Source organism: Molothrus ater, chromosome 2 (assembly GCF_012460135.2).
Source record: "Molothrus ater isolate BHLD 08-10-18 breed brown headed cowbird chromosome 2, BPBGC_Mater_1.1, whole genome shotgun sequence".
In the NCBI taxonomy this organism is placed as follows: Eukaryota; Metazoa; Chordata; class Aves; order Passeriformes; family Icteridae; genus Molothrus; species Molothrus ater.
In genome coordinates this window covers 62,973,873-62,995,403 of record NC_050479.2, presented here as the reverse complement: position 1 = coordinate 62,995,403, position 21,531 = coordinate 62,973,873, and the positions used below count along the sequence as shown (strand labels likewise).

Sequence of the window (21,531 nt, the reverse complement as noted above, 5' to 3'; positions counted from 1 at the left end):
GGACACAGGGAGACGGGGACACGGGGACACAGGGAGACGGGCGCACGGAGTGAGGAAGCGGCCCGCAAGGATCAACCAGTCACCTTCTGGCTCGGCACAGCACCACCCCCAAGAGTGACACCATGCGCCCGAGAGCACTGTCCAAACGCTTCTCGAGCTCTCTCGGGTTCCAGTGCCCACCCACCGTGTGGGTGAAGAACCTTTTCCTGATATCCAACCTAATCCTCCCCTGACACAGCTTCAGGCCATTCCCTCAGGTTCTGTCACAGGTCACCCCAGAGAAGGAATCAGTGCCTGCTCCCCCTCTTCCCCTCAGGAGGAAGCTGTAACTGCGATGAGGGCTCCCCTCAGTCTCCTCCAGGCTGAACAGCCCAAGTGCCCTCAGCCACTCCTCACAAGGCTTCTCCTCAAGGCCTGTATTCGTAGCTCTCTTTTGGGCACTCTCTAACAGAACCACAGAAGAAGACTCAGAATATTCTGAGTTGGAATATTCCACCAGGATCAAGTCCAGCTCTTGCTTGAATGGGATCCCAGGAAGTTATTTACTGCAACAGGGGGCTCAGCTGCAAATGGTGCAGGTGGAGCAAAGAGCAGAGCCTCTGCTGCTGTGCTGTACTTTCTGGTGCTGTGAGGGACCTGGGGGCTCTGCTCTGACAGGTTATTCAGCTTTCACCAGAGGTGCCTAGAGGGACCAACCTTCATTAAAAAGCTCTGCTGGGCATCTGTATAAACCAAGGCATCTGCTTGTGACCTCTGCGCTTTTTGATCAGAGCCTCTGAGGTGGTGTCTAATGTCCCTACCATTTTTTTTTTTCTAAATACGAGGATATGTAAAAGCTTCTCTGTGGATACATTTTGGAGGTATATCCATAAACTGCTGTCATGTATAAAACCCCCAATAATTATTCAGAGTCAGTGACAAAAAAATCCCATCTTGGAGAGTTTCAGAAGTCTTAGACCATCTAGACAAAAAAGATTAAGGATTAGAAGGACTAAAAATTAATAAAAGAATTCCTGAGGATTTAGGTCAGGAATTCCTGACCTAAAGCAATACAGAAATTTTTGAGTCTCAAATCAAGTCAATTGAAGCCTAAAAACTGGATAAGAGCATGAATTAGGTTATAAATAGTTTCTTTCTAAGGATTCTTTTGTTTCCTGTATGGCCTAAAATTAATTTATTTGCTGTGCATGCATTGCATGACTATCTCAGATGAATCTTTTCTGTTTGGAAAAATTGCCTTCTAGATAGCCTCTTTATGAAAAACTACAATAATGATTTGTGCATTTTCTCTTACCAATTCTCAAATTTGAGACTTACCAAGTCTCAAATGTGACTGGACCATTGCGGAATTCTGCATTAAAATAGACTGCATCAAGAAAAAGGGTAACACCTTTCAGTACGTTTTTCTCCCAGCATCCCAAAACCAAACCAAGACTTGCCAGAAGTCTCTTTGCTCTGTTACATCTTGAAGAGGTTTTTTGCCCTTCCCTGTGTTAGAGAAACTTCTTTTTCACAAGTAGCTGGCTGATTCAGACACAGTGTGCTCTAGGGTTTCTGTTTAGAGCTGGGCATGGAGATGGGCTGTTTGAGGGTCAGTAAGCCTGAAGTCAGTGGAAATCAAAGAAAGAAAAGAAAGAAATAGAAGAAAGGGAATAAAGGAGAAAGAAAGAAAGAAAGAAAGAAAGAAAGAAAGAAAGAAAGAAAGAAAGAAAGAAAGAAAGAAAGAAAGAAAGAAAGAAAGAAAGAAAGAAAGAAAGAAAGAAAGAAAGAAAGAAAGAAAGAAAGAAAGAAAGAAAGAAAGAAAGAAAGAAAGAAAGAAAGAAAGAAAGAAAGAGAAAGAAAGAAAGAAAGAAAGAAAGAAAGAAAGAAAGAAAGAAAGAAAGAAAGAAAGAAAGAAAGAAAGAAAGAAAGAAAGAAAGAAAGAAAGAAAGAAAGAAAGAAAGAAAGAAAGAAAGAAAGAAAGAAAGAAAGAAAGAAAGAAAGAAAGAAAGAAAGAAAGAAAGAAAGAAAGAAAGAAAGGTCTCATCTTACAATAGCTTTTAGTCTAATTATGATCTTGAATTGGAAAGCTCCACTGACTGGATCGGGACTAAAGGATTTGCTGCTTCTGTTTGCCTTGCATCAAAAGCTGCAGGTAAAAGCTAGAGGGCAGCAGACAAAAGCATCTCTGTGGAGCATGAAGAGGGTACTCATTCACTCCAGAACCAAGAGAAATCATGCCATTCCCCAATATTTGTTGAAAGGAAAATGGCACCAACCCTACTGCAGAAATCATCCCTGCCCAGGGACTAAGTGGGCTTCTTTTGGCAAGATTACAGTGGAGAAGAGGATGGTAGTAATGAGGAAAAGTTGGTCTTAGTCTTACTGTTCTTTTATATACAATTCAAGGCAATTCAGCCCTTCCAGTTAACCAGCATGCTGCCCTCTGAGCTTCAATTTTTATAATTTACAGATTGGCAAGAATTTCTGGATGGGCCTTTTCTCCTTGAAAGAGACCTGCTGAAAAAACCTGCTGTTTCTCTCAAGAGCTGCAGTTTGTTCCTGCATCTGTGTCTTACAAACCCAATTCACCCTCACCCCTTTTTTCTTTACTTAGCAGACCCGTTTGCTTGGATGTCCCATTTGAGGTGTCCCAGAAGGCTCTCATTGCTGATATGTTGTGTTTTGATCTGACAGATGGGAGAAAGCAAAAGCTCTCTCTGCCACAATGCCCTTTGGAAGTTGTCATACCCCTTGTGTTCTCATACCCCTGGTATGTTCCCATTTGTGCAGGTACCTTCTGATACACAGCTACGAAGCTGTGTGATCATCTTGGCTGATGACTTTCCGGATTTATCCTTTGCAATAATTTAATAGCCATTTGGTATAGCAACAGTGCTCACTGTTTAAATTTCCTGAGATGTTTTGCTTGGCTTTTATGGTGCTTCTTGTATTGCTGTTAGTATGTTTTTGCACCCTCATCTTCATGGTATCAGTGGACTGAAAATCTCATTCCCCATCACCATCTCTTTTGCGGTTGATTTGCTGAGAAAACTTATTCCTGCATTGCAGTTACCTGCTTTGCAGTATTTTTCTGCATCTGTGCTCTGCAGGTTTTAGATCCTGGATTCAGGTTTCAGATCCTGGATCCAGGTTTCCTGCACTACCATCAACTCTCTTAATGTAGATGACTTCACACCTACCTCAAAATTCTAGCTGGAGTATAATGATAAACAGTGAAGCTGTTAATCTTTTAAAGACTAGTAAGAAGAACTTATCGTGCTTATTCTTGGGGATTTGGATCTTTATTAATCTCTAGGAGTTCTACTTTGACTTTTGTTTTGCCTTCTGGATTTAAAAACAAACCCTGTCCTCTTAGAAAGTTTTATCTGTGAGCTGTTAAGCATCTGTAACAGCTAGGCCCATCAGTTCATGTAGGAAATATCTGGTATTTGTTAGTACCATGCAAATACAACAAGGTGCTCTTTTTATCTCTTAACACCCCTTGTATAAATGACCTTGAAGAGATGTGCTTGCTTTACAAAACAGCATGCTGAAGTACACGCAGTGGAAAGGGAAATAGCTGGAGTGTGTGGTGGTAGGAGCGTGATTTGTGATGGCTCTGCTGCTGAGCAGGGAAACCTGCCCTGAGCAGGAGCCCCTCCAAGAGCCTCTGTCTTTATCACTCCCTGCCTCTTCCACTGCTTTGTAAAACAGCAAGATTAGGAATCATGTAAAAGTCAATTTGACAACAGTGAAGGCAGCATCTGTCAACTCTATGTCATGGAGGCAAAAAAAACGGTTTTGCAAATTCTCTGCCAGTCTCCTGCTGTTGATGTTGTAGGCCCCAGTCTCTGCTTTGTGAGGGAGAGTGCAGTGTCCTGCCATGTTGGTGGTGCATGGCACCACTGAGACTTTTTTATGAGCAGCTTTTTCCTCACTGGGTCACTGAAAGCAGCCAGTGATGCCTCTTTCTTCCTTCCTCCAAGCAGGGCCAGGTTTGTGCAGCCAGCCTGGAAGCGATTGCTTCTGCAGTTAGCTACAGATACTTGGAGTCAACACTTTCCTGCTGATGCCTTCTGGTAAACAACAGACACTGAAGCACAGCAGAGGTGTTTTTTGGGGTGGTGAGTGAATATCCTTTGGCTGCACCAGGGTTGCTCCCAAATGGCACCAAGCACTATCAGGATCCTTTGTAGCTCAGCATCCCCTTTGAGTTTGCTCCACTGGCTCCAACATGAGTGTGAGGTCCTGGTCACTCCACACCACCCTGCCCTGTCGGTCTGTGACTCATTCACGGTCCAGCTTCCCTGAACACAGGTGTGGGATTTTGCCCCCTGTCGTTTGTGCACTAAAGCTCGGTTTTAAAGGTTTCGTTGGGTAAATATCCCAAAGACTTTCAAGTATAAAACAAGCACCCTCTCTGCTCTTCCAGTCTGCCAGCTCACAGAGGCAGTTTCTTCCAAGGTTGTCTTTTTTGATGACCATCAGTTGTAATGCAGTGATGTGTGCTGTCAAATTGGCTAACTTGGATATTTCTCTCTTTATGTAACAGAAATTACCTGTCAATTTTTTCTTACTGGCATGTGTTTCCTTTGACAGCCTTGTCCCATGTTTGGTTGATAAGGAGGCAAGAAATCAATTTTGTTTTTTTATTTAGAAATAAATGCATTATTCCTAGAGTCCAGACTAAAATGTAATACATTTGACATTTCCACATAGAGGCAGGCATTTTACTTCTCACACACACTGCACTTCACAAAGCGAGAGATGTCTGAGAAGAAGGAAACCAAATGAAAGTGAGGACTCTGGCTATTACAAGGTCCTGATGAGCTGTAGTTTCTCACCAACAGCTGTAAAATGGACTGAAGACCAAATCAGTAACTGAAGGGAAAATACATAAGGAGGGGACCATTTATGGGGAAGAAATGGATCTGGGTGGATCCCATATGTGTGGTAGGAGGGTTATGCTCCACGGGACCAACTCCTTGCTGGAGCGGTCCGTGCTTTTCCATGTTTTACTTTGCCTTTCTCAGGCTTGTCTCCGCCAGGGCTAATTTCAGATGGCTAATTTCAGCCATCCTTCCCTGCTTCTTTCTAGTCCCCAGGCTCAGCAGGAGAGATCTCCCTTCACAACAGGCAGCATGAGAAGGAGCAAACATTTCTTTGTTCTGAGTCTGTCCCTTCTGCATCTTTGTGCTAACTTCCCAGAGGCCAGAAAATTGGCCTGCCACTCTGTGGGAGCAGCTTCCCTTGTCTCAGCTGCTTATCTCACAGGCTTGCTCTGGAGGAACAGAATGCTGTGGGCAGGTGGATGAGATGATTCCCTGGCACAGATACAACTTGTCCAGGTCAGTCCAGCAGGCTCTGCTGAGGTTTGTTGAAGTCTGTGAAGAGGTAATGCCTACAAACATCAAATGAAGTCCAGGGCTAGGAATGCTGCCTGACTTGGCAGAATTGAAACCCTTGAATAAGAGAATGTTCCCTATGCTGTGCTCAGCTGCTGCAGGAGAGGGGGAAACTCAGCCTCTCTCCACATTCCTCTTCCTCTGTGGCTGTGGACAGCTTGTGCTTCCACAGTTGTTCAAAACACAACTTGTCTTTGGGGTGTATTTGCACAGCACAGACAAAAAGCAGACCTATACTCAAATTAAGGAACTGATTTCCTTGTTAAGATGGGGAAAATTTGTTGCACAGGAGCCACACATTTGTTGGGCATATGCTTCCCTTTATAATCAGTTTAGCTGCAAGCTGGGCAGTGGTGGTATCCTTGATTTATAGCAGACATCAGATCATTTTTGTTCCTTTCAAGGTTTCCTGACATTGCTTTGCAACCTCTGCAAAGCTTCAGAGTGCAGAAACATTACACAGAATTACACAGAGTACTCTGAGCTGGCCCACAAGGATCATTGAGTCTAACCCTTAAGGGAATGGCGCAAACAGGGATTGAACCCACTTGCAGAGTCCTGCTGTGTTTGGATCCCCCTGATACAGCAACAGGCTTATGGAACTGTCAGGGGCTCTGTGAGATGACACCACACCTGAGTTTCTAAGAGCACTCTGAGACACAGAGCTGACTTGCTTTTGCTGTGGTGAAATGCTGCTCCTTGTCATGGGGGATGATGTTAAATAAGTTCTGGAGGGGGGAAAAGGTTACTTTTATTCTTTCTCTGCCTTTTCTCTCTTACTCTGGCCAGAGCAGCTGTCACCTCTGATACAGCAACTGCACCAACCTCCGCAGGGATTTGAGTGCCTCATGTTGCAACAACACACTGGTTGTGGTTCTTCCATTCCAGGTAAATACACCCTCCCATGTGGCTTGCACTCCTGTCACTTTATACTGGTTTTAGTGATTGCCAGTGGTTTAGTGATGCATCTAAAACCATCTCAGGCTGGTTTACTGTGCTGAATTTGGGCTCTTTGCTAAGGACAGTGGTATTTGATGGAGTCTCAGGTTTAGGACACCTGACTTCAGCCCACACTGAAGGCTGACCTTGTGGACACATCCCTGGTTGCCTGCAGGGGACATGCTGGGGTTGAGGGAAAACACTCTTAATTTCCTCTCCTGCCCTGCCTGTGGGCCCTAAGACAGTGTCCATGAGGGGCTATGGGGAGCAATGGAACCTGTGCAAGGGCTTTACATGGCCTTCATATCTTGGGAAAAAATTGACCCAGCTGTTCTTAAGGGTTAATCTTTTTTTAAGATTAGCTCACACACAGAGGTGCTGTTAAAACTTTAAACAACTTCAATGTGAGGTCATACAGGCTCATGGCTGACAGGGACAGGCTGTGGTTGAAGCATCTGGCTCCCTACCAATCCCTGGCAGCCTGGATGAGCCCCTTGGCAAAGATGTTCATCACAGACAGCTTCTGAAAGAGAAATAAATGAATCCATCTGGTGAATTCTGGCTGGGAGAAGGAAAGGGAAAAGGAGGGAAAGCAGACAGCATTATCTGTCCTCCACAGCAGGGGAAGGAAGATGAAGTCCAAAAGTGGAGATAGAAGGAGCAGGGACTCATCTTCGAAAAGGGGCAGCATGCAAATGGGGTGATCTGAGGGGAAGATGAGGCAAGTGAGAGGCAGGACAGAGCAGTCAGCCCCACTGTCCTCTCTGAGGACATATACCACCCCTATCCTGGGAATATACCCTTGGAGTTCTGCTGTTCCAGGGGACCTGGAAGCCCCCAGCCACTGGGAAGGAGACTGAGATAACGTGTAGGGCAGCTCTGATCCTGGCTATGGGGAACTGAAGACATGGACCCTTGGATGTGTGCAGCCCCAGGAAAAACAAAGCAGTGTTGCTGCTTGGAGCTGCTGCAGGAGGAGATTTCAGACTCATCTCTGTTAGGTACTTCCCAACCTGGACAGCCATTTTCTGATCCAAAACTGGCTTTCCTAAACACTCTGGAAAACTTAGGCTTTGGTGGCATGCTTGAAGATGTGTGTGGCCCACAGAAGCACTGGATGACATCAGCCTTAACATTTTGGGTCACCAGAGTAGGGTTCCCACAGTAGGGACACTGAGCAGAAGACAGCACTGCTTTTGCTTCCCAGTGTTTTGAGGCTCAGTTTGAGGTTCCATCAGTGATGTCTGGGCAGGCACCAGAGATCTTTGGTGCCTTGATATTCATCCAAATGTTGCAAGCCCTCATCTGCCTTGTCATGAGAAGCACCAAGCCTGCCTCAGCAGTAAACAACAATGCAACAACTGGACTTGAGGCTGTGGAAAATGCTGTGCTTTGCCTGATGGGAAAATCTTTTAGCATCTACTGGTACCAAGTGAACAGGTGGTTAAATTTTATGTCTGCCCCCCAACTCCTCAAATGCAAACCTTTTCCCCACTTGCAGTGTTTTCCCCCAATTTTCTTCTGAGTTCCAGGAAATCCCCACCGAAGCTCAAGTGCAGCATCACAGGTAACCAGGAGCATATAGCAACAGTAAACCAGTTTGTACATAGTTCCCTAAAGCAGTGAAATATACTTCTGGATACTAATTTTATAATAGAATTGGCCTATTTTGGCAATGTTAAGCCTGCTCCTAAATCATATAGGAAGTGGCACCCCAGGGATGCTGGGGCTTGTTCCCATCAGACTCGATTGATCCAAGACCAAGACCATGTTTGTTGGTTTAACTAATTCAGAGCACTTTGGGCCATTTTATACCTATTTGCTTTCCCTCTTACTTTGTATAATCCCTTTGTTTGCTGAGACAGCCTTAGGCTTTGTGTTTCCTGTGGGAGTGATGGAGCACAGTGACAAATGGAATTTTAAGGGGATGACTGTGGGAAGGAAACGTGTCCCTGCACCTCTCTGTTTGCCAGGCCAGCTGCACATGGCCCTTGGAGACAGCATCACTCCAGCAAGTACAAGAGCAGCTTTAAACTTGAGAGGTCTTTGTTCACATGAGTGCAGCAAACCTGTCTAAAACATCTTTTCCTCCCTCCCTCCCTCCCATCCATCCATCTATCTCAGAGCTCTGTCAAATTTCTGATTTTCTATCCTGTGATTTTCAATGTAACTACATACATGCTTTAAAAAAGAGAGTATCTCACCATGCTTCCCTTTTTATCATCTGGTCTCTGTGCTTTTCTTTTACATCCCTGCCTCATTTTCTCTCTCCTTCTGGTCTGCTTTCTTTTGTATCTTATAGGCTTTGTGGTGTGGAAACTACTTCTGAAATACTTGGTGCTATTTCATTTACAGCATCCCTGCTTACACATTCCAGTACTGAATGCCAGAGACAGCAGTGCCAGGCCTGGTTAATGCTAAACACTCAACCTTCATCTATTTCTTAAACCTTTGTTCTGGTGGGGAGGGAGCATTAACAAGAAGGCACTGCAAGCTCACAGGTGGGATTTTGCTGCCTGTGTTACTCTACCAAGCGTGCAAGGGGGATACCTTTTAACAGGGATACGACGACTTTCCCAAAAAACCTGACCACTTCAATGGGGTCTGCCAGCAGAGCAGAAGCCTACTGCTGCAGCATCTGATGCAGGAGCAGCCCAAGCCTGGAGCTCCCTGCAGAAATGCAGTCACTCCAGGAGCAGCCTGGGAGCAGCGAGCTGAAGTCCTGGCTGAGAGGGACCTGCCTTGGACACCCAGCACACACACAGAGCAGAGCACAGCACTGCCAGGGCTGTCTGTGGCAGAGAGGGCACCCTAGAAAAGCAGGCTCAGGGCAGCAGCCCACCAGGGCATTTCCCTCCTTCCTCCACCAATCCTGTGCTTCGGGTACCTATGCGATTGCTTTTGGGGAAATTTCTGATGAGCAAGTATTTCACTCCCAGTGCAATTTAGCAGCAATTGATAAAGGAAAAGCCATTATCAGGAGACTGCAGGCATGCAGAAGCAGCTCCATGGCCACATAACTATGTGATAAAGCTTTTTTCCCTGCTTTGGTCTACATACACGTACGAAGATTACTGTTTATTATTACTTGTCCAACCCCCCCCCCCAAAAAAAAAACCAGCTGTTTCTTTATGATAACTGAACATCTTAATGTCACTCCCAGCAAAAGCAACCTAACCCAAGCCTTGCAGACAACTGCTCTCCACCGGTATGAAGCTGATAGAAAAAGAAAACTTTATGTGTATGCAGTAAAATAGATTTTTTTTCTGTCTTTAGATTTTTTTTTTAGTTTTTATTCAGTGACTCAGAGTTACAGACTCTTTAATGGATAACTGGTCATATTTTTAAAACTTGGTGAAGACTTGGGTTCAACTTTGCTGCCCTGAGATCTCTGAGCTACCTGTTGAATTCTGTTGAATTTATCTGCACAGGCTGGCTTGATGGGCTGAGGCTCAATAAGGCCAAGTGCTGGGTCCTGTATTTTGGCCACAACAGCCCCAGGCAGTGACACAGGCTTAGGGAAGAGTGGCTGCAAAGTGGCCCAGCAGAAAATGACCTGGGGGTGCTGGTCAGCAGCAGCTGAACATGAGCCAGAGTGTGCCCAGGGGGCCAAGAAGGCCAATGGCATCCTGGCCTGGATCAGCAATAGTGTGTCAATCAGGACCAGGGCAGGGATTGTCCCCTCATACTCAGCCACTTCATACGGTGAAGCCACATCTCAAATCCTGTGTCTAGTTCTGGGCCACTCACTACAAGAAGGACATTGTGTTGCTGGAGCATGTCCAGAGAAAGGCAGTGGAGCTGATAAAGGCTCTGGAACAAAACTCAGGAGCGGCTGAGGGAGACGGGGGTGTTTAGCCTATACAAAAGGAGGCTCAGAGGGGATTGTATCACTCTCTACAACTGCCTGAAAGGAGAAGCTAACAGAGAACTAAGGGCAAGCATGGACAGTGATGGCAAGCATCAGTGATGCTCTTGTAAGTGCAGTGCCACATCACTGATTTTGGTCCAGATTTACACCACTAGAGCCAATAATGTAACAAGTAAAATGTACAGAGGCAATGATCCTCCACAGAAAACACTGCTGCATCTTCTTCTAGCTCTTCCTCACAACTAGCCTCCTTCTTAAGTTGTACAGTTGAAATTTCCAATTAAAATCTTTTGGAGCAGAATTAGTGAGTTGGTTTTTGACTTGCAGTGCAGCGTTATGCAGCATGAAGTCCTGGGCATAGTCCAGCACATTCAGTGATGGGTCTTGTTTGTGGCAAGGTGGGTTAATTTGGTGTATCATTTGCAAATGTAATACACAATGTGTAGACACACTGCTACCAATTGCCAAACACTGCTCATCTATTATAAGGGAAGTGATCTGGGATATCTCAAGTTTTACAAGTTGTTAATATATAAGTAAAAGACCTTATTTGAACCTGTGGGATCAAATAGGGTTAAGCCCAGAGACTGCTGTGTGCAGCAGATGCTTTCCAAAGGGAAATTAGTGAAACTGCCCAGGAAAGTCCCCTTCATGATTACAAGACCAGGTACTAAAAGCATGTGCCTCTTCTTCCAGGGCTGTTAAGGTTGGTGGGTGATTTTTTTTGCGTCCATCTCCTTGCGAGACTGTGTTTTGTAAAATCTCGTTTATGAGAAAACCATTTTAAAATGGTGAAGGCTGTCTGGGAATTTTACCCATTACAGCTCCCAAGAAGTGCTCCTTTGCAGACCTTGGTATGATTTGAAATAGTGCAATGAACACTATGTAATAAAGCAAACCTGTGGTTTTACTGGGATGTTACTCCAGCTTTTCCTATTGACTTAACATCTTCCATGAGTTGCACTTCATTCTTCTTACTTTGTGGCGCCTGCTTGCTCTGTTACCAAAAATACAGGTATCCCACAATAAGACAGTTATGAAACACCATATGCCCTAACAAATGTCCAACCTTTTGTGACTCTCCTGTGAGAAGGAAGTTCTCTTCCTTAGGCAAGAATGCCTGAAGAAGTGCGGGCTGCAGTCTCAGAAGCTGGTGGTGTACTCGTGCCTTGTGCTGGTCTCTGTGTAGCCCCCAGCATCTTTTGTTCCTGTGAGAGCCCTTTCTGCAGCTCGGTGTGGCAGCAGCAGCTTGCAGGCTGCTGCCCTGTACTTCTTGGAAACGAGGTTGTAGAGGACAGGGTTGATGGATGCGCTCAGGTAGAAAAGCTGCAGGGCGAATATATTAAAGTACTGGGAGAACAGCATTGTCCTCATGTCCCGGGTGTTTATAAATATGATCCTGCCAATGTGGAAAGGCAACCAGCAAATTACAAAGGCCAGAACCACCACAGCTATAAGACAAAATAACACATGCGGCAGTTAAGGAGTGAATTAACTTTTCAACCATCCAGTAAACTAAACTATATGTGGCTGATTTTGCAGGTTCTTCTAACTGATACAAATGATATATACAAATAATGGCATTAAATTGTTGGAAAAACCATGAAAATGGGAATAGCATCAAGTCTGACTGTTAGTCTTTGAAGTAAAAGGTAAAATTTTAAGCTAAACTGTGAGATGAGGTTTGCTGAGAAAAATGTGAACAACAGTGGAGTAACATCTGTATAATAACATCAGGCACTACAGAAATTGCCCCTGGTTATGTCTGTAATGCCACATATGAGACAGGAAAACAAAAGTCAGAAAGCAGAGTTTTTGTGGAAGCTCCACAGCAGCTCCAATTGCTGCAGAGCTGTTGTTTAACTTGCCTGCATCACCGAAAAAGACCCGGGCTGCACCTCAGTCACCCAAGCTCCCACAGCATTTGCTCTATTGTGACGGGCTGGTATCTAACATAAAGACTTTAAAGTGTAGTTGAGCTATTGATTTTTTTCCACTAAAGCTTTTTCATGCATCCCCAGACCATTACTGCTGGAGACAGCTATTTGCCTGGATGGATCTCTAGCCTGAGTCACTTCAGCTGTTCACCTGGTGCTGTGTTGCATTTTAGGATAATGAGAACAAATACAAACCCTCTTGCAATGGCAACACAGCAGGAGCAGATGAGGAACAATTACATAAGTGTATTATTGCATCCATACTTTTAATTATTTTTGTTTATAAATGCATGTAACTAAAAAAATCATTTGCAGAGCATCCTCCGTGTTTCTCACAGCTTAAATAAAAGGGATGCAGCCAAAGAAAGTTTTCTTCTGAAAAACACCACAGACGTAGTGGTGCAGGATCTTTGAGATAAGGGGGCACTGGTCTCATTCAGTGGGTTCTGAGATCATGGATATGGGTGTTTCTGTTGGAAAACCTTGTGCCTACTTCAGTGTAAGTACCTTCCTCAAATAAGTTGGTGAAATTCTCTCAGGCTTCGTTTCTTTCCTTTGCGCTATGCTATTTCCATCCAGATGATTACACTCTCAGTATAAGAAGTCTCCCATGTGACATGTAAAAACTATACTAAAGGTAGGCAATAATAATAATTGAGGCATTTTGTTTTATGTTCCTTAGTCTATAGCTGGATTCCTTTTTTCTTTCCCTTCAGATTGGTCACTACTTACAAACATTAAAGCCCCAAAGCAGACTAAGAACTAACTTTCCGGAGTCTGATGCTGGGTTACTGAATGTATGACTAGGAAAATGAACTAAAATTTATCAGCATCTTACACCTGTAGGAAGTACTTTGGTATTATGGGATTTGTCTCCAAACAGCTCGTAGGGGCTAAGTTACTGTTTTTCAGCCTCCTTGTCCAACCAGTGGATTTACTCCTTGGAGAGCTACAAATGACCACTAAGAACTTAGTTTTCAGAAGCAGACATTTTCTATGCATAGTTGTTGCTGCCGACTGGAAGAGACTGCTGATGTTACCACAGTTTTTCTGAAATTGCAGGCTGGTAGCCTGTACTTGATTCTGCTTGGTAAAATTCAGGAAACGGGTATTTCTATGGAAGGCAGTCCTGCTGATGGATGTGCAATGCCACGAGGGTGAAGCCTCAGTTGGGAGGGAGTGAAATCCCTGCCGTGGCATTCCCGGGAGCGTGGCTGGGATGTCCCCCTGTGCTATTCCCTATCCTGAACTGGAGCTGCGGGTGCTTCAGCCCTGCCACGGCCCCCCAGCCCCGGTCCTTGCCCCAGCCACAGTCCGTGGGGGATGGTAGGGGGACTCACCCAAGATCCTGACAGTCTGGCGGTGCCCCTTCTCCCGGAGGAGCGAGCTGGGGCCCCGCAGGCGGGTGTTGCTCCGCCACAGCTCGCGGCCAATGCAGCCGTAGAGGACGCTGAGGCAGGTGACGGGCAGCACGAAGTAGCAGGTGGTGACCCAGAACATGGTGGCCAGCAGGCCGGACTGCAACGCCTGCGGGGTGGGCTTGCACTCGCGGCTGAAGTCAGTGTGGTTCTCGGGCTGCTCCACGCCGACCAGGAAGAAGAAGGGGCTGGCGGAGAGCAAGGCGAAGGCCCAAAGGACGCCGATGGTGGCTTTCACCCGGCGCTTGGTGACGACCACCTTGGCCTTGAGGGGGAAGCAGATGGCGAGGTAGCGCTCCACGGTGAGGGCGGTGATGTGGAGGATGGTGCAGTAGGTGCAGCCCTCGCTCAGGTAGTGCGAGAGGCGGCACAGCAGCTGCCCGAAGATCCAGGGTCGGGAGCGCCAGAGGCGGTAGAGGTCGAAGGGCAGCCCCATGAGGATGAGCAGGTCCGAGACGGCCATGCTGCTCAGGTAGAGGTTGGTGGTGGTCTTCATGTCGCGGTAGCTGCGGATGACCAGCACCGTGAGGACATTGCCCGCCACGCCGACCACGAAGAGCCCCAGGCAGACGGCCGTGATGGGAACGAGCACCCGCATGGGCAGCGCCAAGCACAGCCGCTCGTCGCAGGGCGGCCACGGCCACGGCCACTCAGGCTCGCCCTCGCTGCCGTTCCCGCCGCCGCCGCCGCGCCGCATCCCGCCGGGGGCCGCGCCGTGCCCGGGGCAGCGCCGCTCCTTCCTCCGGGCCCGCCCCGCCCCGCCCCGCCCGCGGCTGCCCCGCCCGCGCAGGTACCGCGCCCCCGGCCCGCCCCGCGGAACCGGCCGGCACTCAGGGAGCCAGCAAGGGGAGGAGGGAGGGGAGAGGGGCGGCGGCGGTGCGCGCACAGGACTGACCACCAGCAGCGAAAAAGAAGGTACTTTTATTGTCCACAGACTCTTAAAGGTACTTTGCTACATCGTTTTATGTATTTTCTATCAGACTATACAGGTTCGTCTTCATGGAGCCCGACGTTGTACAACCGTAAAGTGATATGTTTGGTAGTGTATCTATAGCGTTTTAAAAACTTTAGAGTTTCTCTTTTTCTTTTATTTATTTATTTTTGGAATGTACAGTATATGAGGTAAAATTAAGATTACATTAAAAACTGTCTTCAATGCAGTAATATGCACTGAGGCTCAAATGGCAAATACACTATTAAATGACTATCAAAAATAGGAGCTCATTTGAATTTTACTATGAAAAACGTAAGTCACTGCAGGTTGCCTGCAGTAACAAATCTTACCGTTTTAGACATTCAACCATAAGAAATCTCTGGGCTGTGACACGCAACCTCATTTGCACTGCCAAACATGGCACTTTTAAGAAGGTTCTAGAAAACATCAGTTATCGCGGTATCCTGCGGGAAGGTATCAGCCTATACGTACAAATGACAAATTAGAAATAAAATGTAAACATACAGTACATTTTAAAGACAGATCGTTCTTGCCACGTGGAGGCCAAGTTCTTCGCCATTTCTCCTTTTTTTTTCTTTAAAAAAACGAAACTCAGCAACATTATTCTACAGCACAGATCATTGGACGTATAAACAATTACAATACATGCCCGTTCTAATATAAGAGAAATTCTTCAGAGATCTTCAAAGCACAAGACAGAGGTTCCTTTTTTATTATTATTAAGACTGACAGAAGTGTTTAATACTATTAAAAATGCTAAACTGAACACAACTAGAAGTCATTAATGATCCACTATCTTGTAACTCAAATAAATTAAAAGTAGCTAATTACAAAGTGTATAACAAATAACATAAGTGTGATGAGACAAGGATTTTTTTTAAAGATAGTTTCACTACAAGCTTTGTGTCACTGGCAATCATTGACATCTAGCAAGATGTTCAATGGGATACTTGTTAAAATTCAGTCTGGTCATTCAAGAACTCACAAATGCAAGCTCACAAAACATTGATGAGTTATGCAATTGCAAAGTGCTCTAATGCAACATTAACTACATGCAATCAACAATTTGGTACAGTATCCAAAGAGACATTACATTAAACATTAGGATCTCAAGAAAAAAGCAGCTTTAAGTTTTCTGGTGCAAATTACTACACTTCGTCTTCTGATTTGGTGCCCCAAAGAAAGAGAGAAGGAAAGAAAAAAAGGAAGAGGAAAAAGAGAAGAAAGATAGAAACAAAACAAACAAAAAAAGGCAGTGCTTATTTCTGGTGGATATGGCAAGTGAATGTTGGGGAAACAGCAAAAATTCAATAATGAATTTTATCTCAAAATTCTGTTGACTAGCCAAAATCAGAGGGCACAGACATCTGTATAAACTGCATCCAATCAAAGGTCAACTTTGGAAATGTGTTTTTCAATTTAAGTAACAAATCTAAGAAGGTCTCTCACACTCTCCCTTCTATATTCAGAAGAAGTAAAAGAGGCATTTTTTAAGTAAACACCAAATCCTGGGGGTAAGATAAACCACTTGTGCCATCTCCTTGTAGTCTTTCGAAAACATCTACTTGCAGTGAAGAACTCCACATTTATCAGATAAGAAGCTTCCTTCATGCATACTCTTCCATCCAGTTTATTATTTGCTGCCTGAGAAAAGCCCCTTCTGTTTTTCAGCATAAATCCTGCTTCCCAAATAATTAAGACAAATGAGGAGGTAGAAATACAGCGCTAAATTGCTTTCACAGCATCAGATTAATATTGTGTACAGCACAAGTTTGTTAGTGTAAGTTTTAAATGCGATCTACACATTCTTCCCTGTTATGTTAGCAAACCTTAGAAGTGTGGGCCAGGAAATCACCTTTACACTTGTGTTTACTGGTCAAACCCTTTTCCTTAAACACTGCGTGCCTGCCCCATATTGAGTTTGTACTGCATGAAGGCATATAAAGAAAAGATTATATTTCTGTGGCTTGCATTTAATAACATGTGTCAGCCTATACCTACGAGTAAGCATTTTAAAGTGGCTGAGAAAGTTTGCATCAGTCCCAATGCCGGTGCAAAATGCCTGGTTTTGTAAAAGCAAGAGAACAGAATTACTTTTAGATTATGAGAAAGTAAAATGTAATGGGCAGCATTATAAAATAGATCTCTTTTCTTCACTTTATGACGAAGTACTGAATGATAACAGCAATCAGAATGGAAAAGATAGCAAAAAGTGCAAGGATGACAGCAGCACACACTTGGTCGCTCTGTGACCATTGTGTCCTTGTGGTTTGCACAGTGTCCTTGTTGGTGCTTGCTGGAGGCTCAGTCCTCTGAGAGATGAATAGCACTGGGGAGCTGTAGGGGCCCACCAGGTCCTGGTGACCCGTGGCCTCTTGGCACTGGCGAATGGCACACGCGCGGAATCGGTATTCACAGTTCAGCTGCAGGCCTGGGTATCGGAACGAGCAGTCCGGGCCCTTGTAAATCTGGAAATAAGGGGAGAAAAAGGGATACTTCAAGTAAAAAACTACTGTAGACACACATGTATCTTAGTATGGTTTTGTTTATGGTGAAGGTAACTAAAAAGGATGAGAACTCACCAGTGTTTTCACCCATGCAAAGAAAAATGGACAAAAAGCTCAAACACACTGATTTAAATATCAGATAAAGTCTCCAGTTATTTTGGTGAAACACAAGAACTATGCTTGCTTGTGTGGAGTGATGAGTACACATCAAATAAACTCTGTCACAAGCCCCAGCCTTCAGGTGTTTTAGTTACCACTCACAATGTGATGCAATATACAATATTGTATCATGGGATTTTAGGCAGTTAACTCCATGTCAAGCCAATTCATTAAGTCTAATCCAATCCAATGTACTTTGTTGTAGTTATCTGTACTTAAAATATTATGATTTATCCCAATAAACACTGGATCAGGAAAGCCACAGAGTCCTCTTTGTGATTTTTAATTTCATCATATTCGCAAGACAGAGATAACTTGTGAGGGTGCTCTTCAGAAGCGTCTCAGTTGGCAGGTTAACATGAGTTCACAATGCTTCTGCATGGAGTCCCTATTTCAGTGAAATCTAAACTCCAGTTTTAACTCCTAATAATTCTCAATTAATAATTTGCAGCTATGTAAAGGTTCTGTGAAAGCCAACAAAACCTCACAGGGGTGCAGTTATAGGTACTTCAATAGTTAGGGAGGTATTAGGTGAGTAGCACAGTGCAATTTGATTTCTCTCTTTAAACCCCTTCACCCTCCCACCTCCAAATATCTGGATTTGCTTTATTTAACTGGAAGCACGATACAGAAATATCACATCATCAGGAGCTTTCCTACAGTTACCATACTGTTAGACAGTATCCTGAAAATGCACCCTAGAAATGTAAAGAAACAGGAAATCCCTTCTGATTCTGCTGTTTGAAGAGCTCTTGTTGTGCCTGAGGCACAGAGTTCTCTGACAAGCTGAGCTTTACTGGAATCTACAACCTAGAGACTTTTCTCTCTGAGGCAGGGCAGGCCATCAGAAGTGCAGCTTCCTCAAAATTCTGCTAATGTGGATCATGCATTTGGGAGTGAGCAAACAGGCCACTGACAAACACCCTACTCCAGCTCCAGCTATGCCAGCTAGCAGGGGTTACCATCCTCAGCTGCTTGTCCCCAGTGCCTTGCCAGAAGTTGCCTTCCCCTCCAGTGTGTTTCCTGGGGTATTTATATGGTTGCTTCCTAAGCCCTTTAAGATCTTTGACTGATGTATACAGCTCAAACAGCACATTATTAACTTATTTTGTCTGTAGCATGGAGGGAACAATGACATGAGCAATTTGGATGACAGATCAGGAAGAAGGAGGAGAGGAGAGTGAAGTTTTGGCAGTGAAATAGCAGGGAACAGCTCAGAGCAGACTTCCAGGCAGTTTATTTTTTGTCCATGTCAAATAAAATTGCCACCATCATGTCTAAGTGTCTTAAAGGCTGTTTTCATACTGTTTACTTCTTGATTGTTCTAATTTTAGTTTCTGCAAATTAGTCTTTTCATTTTATTCTAATTTACTATGATAGACTGCTCTGCAGAGGCAAAAGCAATCACACACCTCAGCCTACTTTGTTACTGCCATATTCAAAGAGCCAACTTTATTATCTTGCCCAGGCCATTTGGCAACACACACTGATAATCAAAGTGTGATTTGACTTGGTGTCTAAAAGCAACACAGACCACACCTCAGGTACCTAATGTTGCATTTACAATGTGGAAGTTACAAAAAAGACCATCCACATGGCAAGACATCTCGGTTTATGGTTCATCTTTTACTGAAAAATTTAACAAATGGCCATAATAAACACAGTGTTGCATTAAAAGTTATGAAAATATTAAGGCCTATAATCTACCAAAACACAGGTGAAACTTATTTAATATTGAACTATAATAAAATGATAACATACTAGAATTAACTGTTTCTGTCCTGGAAGGAAAGTTCCTTAGCTTAATAATATGAAACAGTTTTCAAGCCTAATTTCATGTCAAATATCAGGCAGTTTAAACTGTGAAGCAAATAAAAACAAAAAACAAACTGGGAAGCAAAATTAGCACTGAATGCAGGATAATTTGTACCTTGGCATTTCAAACTGCTTCTTTACTCTTAGTGTAAAGAGAACCCTTTGCCCCTTTTCTCCCCAGTCTCAATTCTGTACCATTAGGTAAAAGACTTCTTTTTGTCAGTTGTTCCATCAGTGGATGGCTTTCTCACCACTTGATGTGTCAAGCTGTATTTAGTGAACATCAGTGTAACCCAGAGAGGCTGTAATTTAGTGCAGAACCTCCTTCTGAAATGAAGGAGATGGGTTTAGGAGGTATTACCTTATATTATTTAGTAATAAAATGTTTACACTGTGACTAAAACCATGCTGGAACACAATAAGCTTTCCTAAATCTGATCTCAACTAGTTTTACTAAACTAGTTATCACAAAGAATAACCAAAGAAAACTACAATAACTTAAACACATCATACCTGTTTGAATTCTGAGTCTTTTCCCACCATGACCTGAAGACAGTAGATAACTGGATCACCCTTCATGGGCTGCAGAACCTCCCATGTGATTTCACAAGTGTGATCATTTATTCTCTCTATCCTTGGTGCTGAAGGAAGGAAGGAAGGAAGCATAAAAATGATAGCTAGCTCTGCTTTCCCCATCACATCTTGTCATATTCTAATATCTTTAAAATTATATATTCTACCTCCTATCTTATCTCAGAGAAACAAAAGATTCAGATTCAAATTTATTCTTCCTCCAGTGTTTTCTGGAGCAGCAACTAATAATTCATATAGGCCTCTCTTCCTAGTTTAGGTAACACCCAAGAGAAAGCAATTAAAATGTACTAACTGTAAGTCTGCACCATATACAAGAAAAAACCCAAACAATGCTTAAAATTATTCTAAACATGCTAGAAAGCATTTTCACCTTAACTTGCCACTCTCCTGGTAAGCAGAAGAACAAACTACAAACTTCTTAGGTCAAAGAATGCATAAACCTCAAGTTTTCCATTTTTGGAGTGAATATTTTAGGCAACTACATGAAAGGAGCCTTCTCCCACTATCCCCACCTGCACCTGAAAAGGGCTTAATATTCTCAATATCCCAAATACAACATAATACCAAAATCAACCTGCTATCCTCCCACCACTCAAATGAAAAAAGAAGAACTCTTACCTTTCAAGGCAGCTGGAACAGATTTGGGAGTAGTGAAAATATATTCTTGAGAAAGGGGACCTTCACCAGCTTCATTACATGCCTGAATACAAAATTTGTATGATGTTGACTCACTGAGTCTTTGAACTTTGTATGTATGACATGGTCCTCTGTATAAGGATACAAACCTGAAAATGGAACAAGCAGCTTATTTTGAACACAGACAAGGACTTCCGAAGCAGTATTGTCTTGAAATGTGTTCCCATAATTTCCCAGAATCTAATGAAAAGCCCAGAAACACTTATTTCACAGTTAAACAGTGTTCTGGCTGCTATAAAACAGTAAGCTCATTTTCCAGGGGCAAGTTTTTATTTCTTATGTCTTTGAAATAAAAATCTCTTGCACAAAGAACACTACAGATTCTCTCTTACCAAAAATGTTCTTAAGCATTTTAAGAAACTATTTTGCATTTGAAACAATAAGAAAAGACAGCAGTTGTGTTTCTCAATGAACTGCATTTTTTTCTGCTTGGCCATCTACTCCTCCAACATCTTTAGCTTTTCAAAATTAGGTAACTAGATTTTAGCTTTTTGCCCCTTTTCAACTCTCCCTTACTACACCTAAAAAATGTGCCATGGATCCAGTTGCTTTTGTACATCATTGTTGGAGATGGTCTCAAGCAGACCTGCACAGGAGGGCAGAGTGACACTTGTAGTGCACACCAAATCTTTTTCTGGGAGTTTTGTACACTGGCCACAGTCCTTCATGTGACAATTCTTGCACAAACTGATCATGGCAACTCTTGTTCGATTTTCAGTCTTGGTGTCCCCAGGATACAGCACAAATTTCTCTCTTCCTGCAGGGGTTGTCATCTACTTTTGGCTTTTTCTTGTCTTTCAGATTGAAACAGATGGTACCTGCACATGACCTAGTCTTTAAGAATGGCAATGAATTTCCTTCCACTTAAACAGTCTAATTTATTTTCCTCCTTACAGCACAGCAATTTCACATAGTGGATCTCTGTTATCTTTCTTTTCAAGCTAAAGCTGCTCATCAGACATGAAACACTTTGTAGCAGTACTGCTTATTTTACCATTTGGGCAAGGGTTCTTGCTGTACCACCTCAGCTGACATTCTGTTTAACATGAGAGAAGGAATCCCTCAAAGTAAATGGTATTAATTTCCACTAAAATAACTGCATATAAGGCAACAGGGAGTAAAGCATTCATCCCTTCTTATATTAAGTTTATAAAATTTACAACACTGATTGGACTTGTTACTTTGACAAATATTCAACCAAAAGTGAGGGAGAAAAGTGTGCTGGTACGAAACACAGCATTAAACTCTTCATG

General features: G+C 43.6%; 2 protein-coding genes across 5 annotated transcripts in view; both read right to left on the bottom strand.

The window, feature by feature from the left end:
• Positions 1-11,340: 11,340 nt before the first annotated feature.
• MLNR (motilin receptor) lies at positions 11,341-14,249 on the bottom strand. Its single transcript, XM_036380589.2, has 2 exons — positions 13,475-14,249; positions 11,341-11,648 (listed from the first exon to the last, which is right to left on the bottom strand). The coding sequence occupies exons 1-2, from the start codon at positions 14,247-14,249 to the stop codon at positions 11,341-11,343; spliced, it is 1,083 nt and encodes a 360-aa protein (XP_036236482.2).
• Positions 14,250-14,457: 208 nt separating this feature from the next.
• The window catches only part of FNDC3A (fibronectin type III domain containing 3A), a 111,281-nt gene continuing 104,207 nt past the window's right edge, over positions 14,458-21,531 (bottom strand). For all 4 annotated transcript variants that reach the window (XM_036379292.2, XM_036379298.2, XM_036379308.2 and 1 more), the window contains 3 exons: positions 20,201-20,367; positions 19,502-19,629; positions 14,458-16,975 (listed from right to left, as the gene is read on the bottom strand). In XM_036379292.2, the coding sequence (XP_036235185.1) occupies positions 16,661-16,975; positions 19,502-19,629; positions 20,201-20,367 (610 nt within the window). In that variant the 3' untranslated portion in view covers positions 14,458-16,660. The remainder of the gene's footprint in view (positions 16,976-19,501; positions 19,630-20,200; positions 20,368-21,531) is intronic.

Excerpts from the sequence above, each read along its gene's own strand:
- MLNR (XM_036380589.2), bottom strand. The coding sequence starts at position 14,249 with ATGCGGCGCGGCGGCGGCGGCGGGAACGGCAGCGAGGGCGAGCCTGAG. Across the intron at positions 11,649-13,474 it reads CCAGACTGTCAGGATCTTGG|CTGTGGTGGTTCTGGCCTTT; the intron begins GTGAGTCCCCCT and ends TTTGTCTTATAG.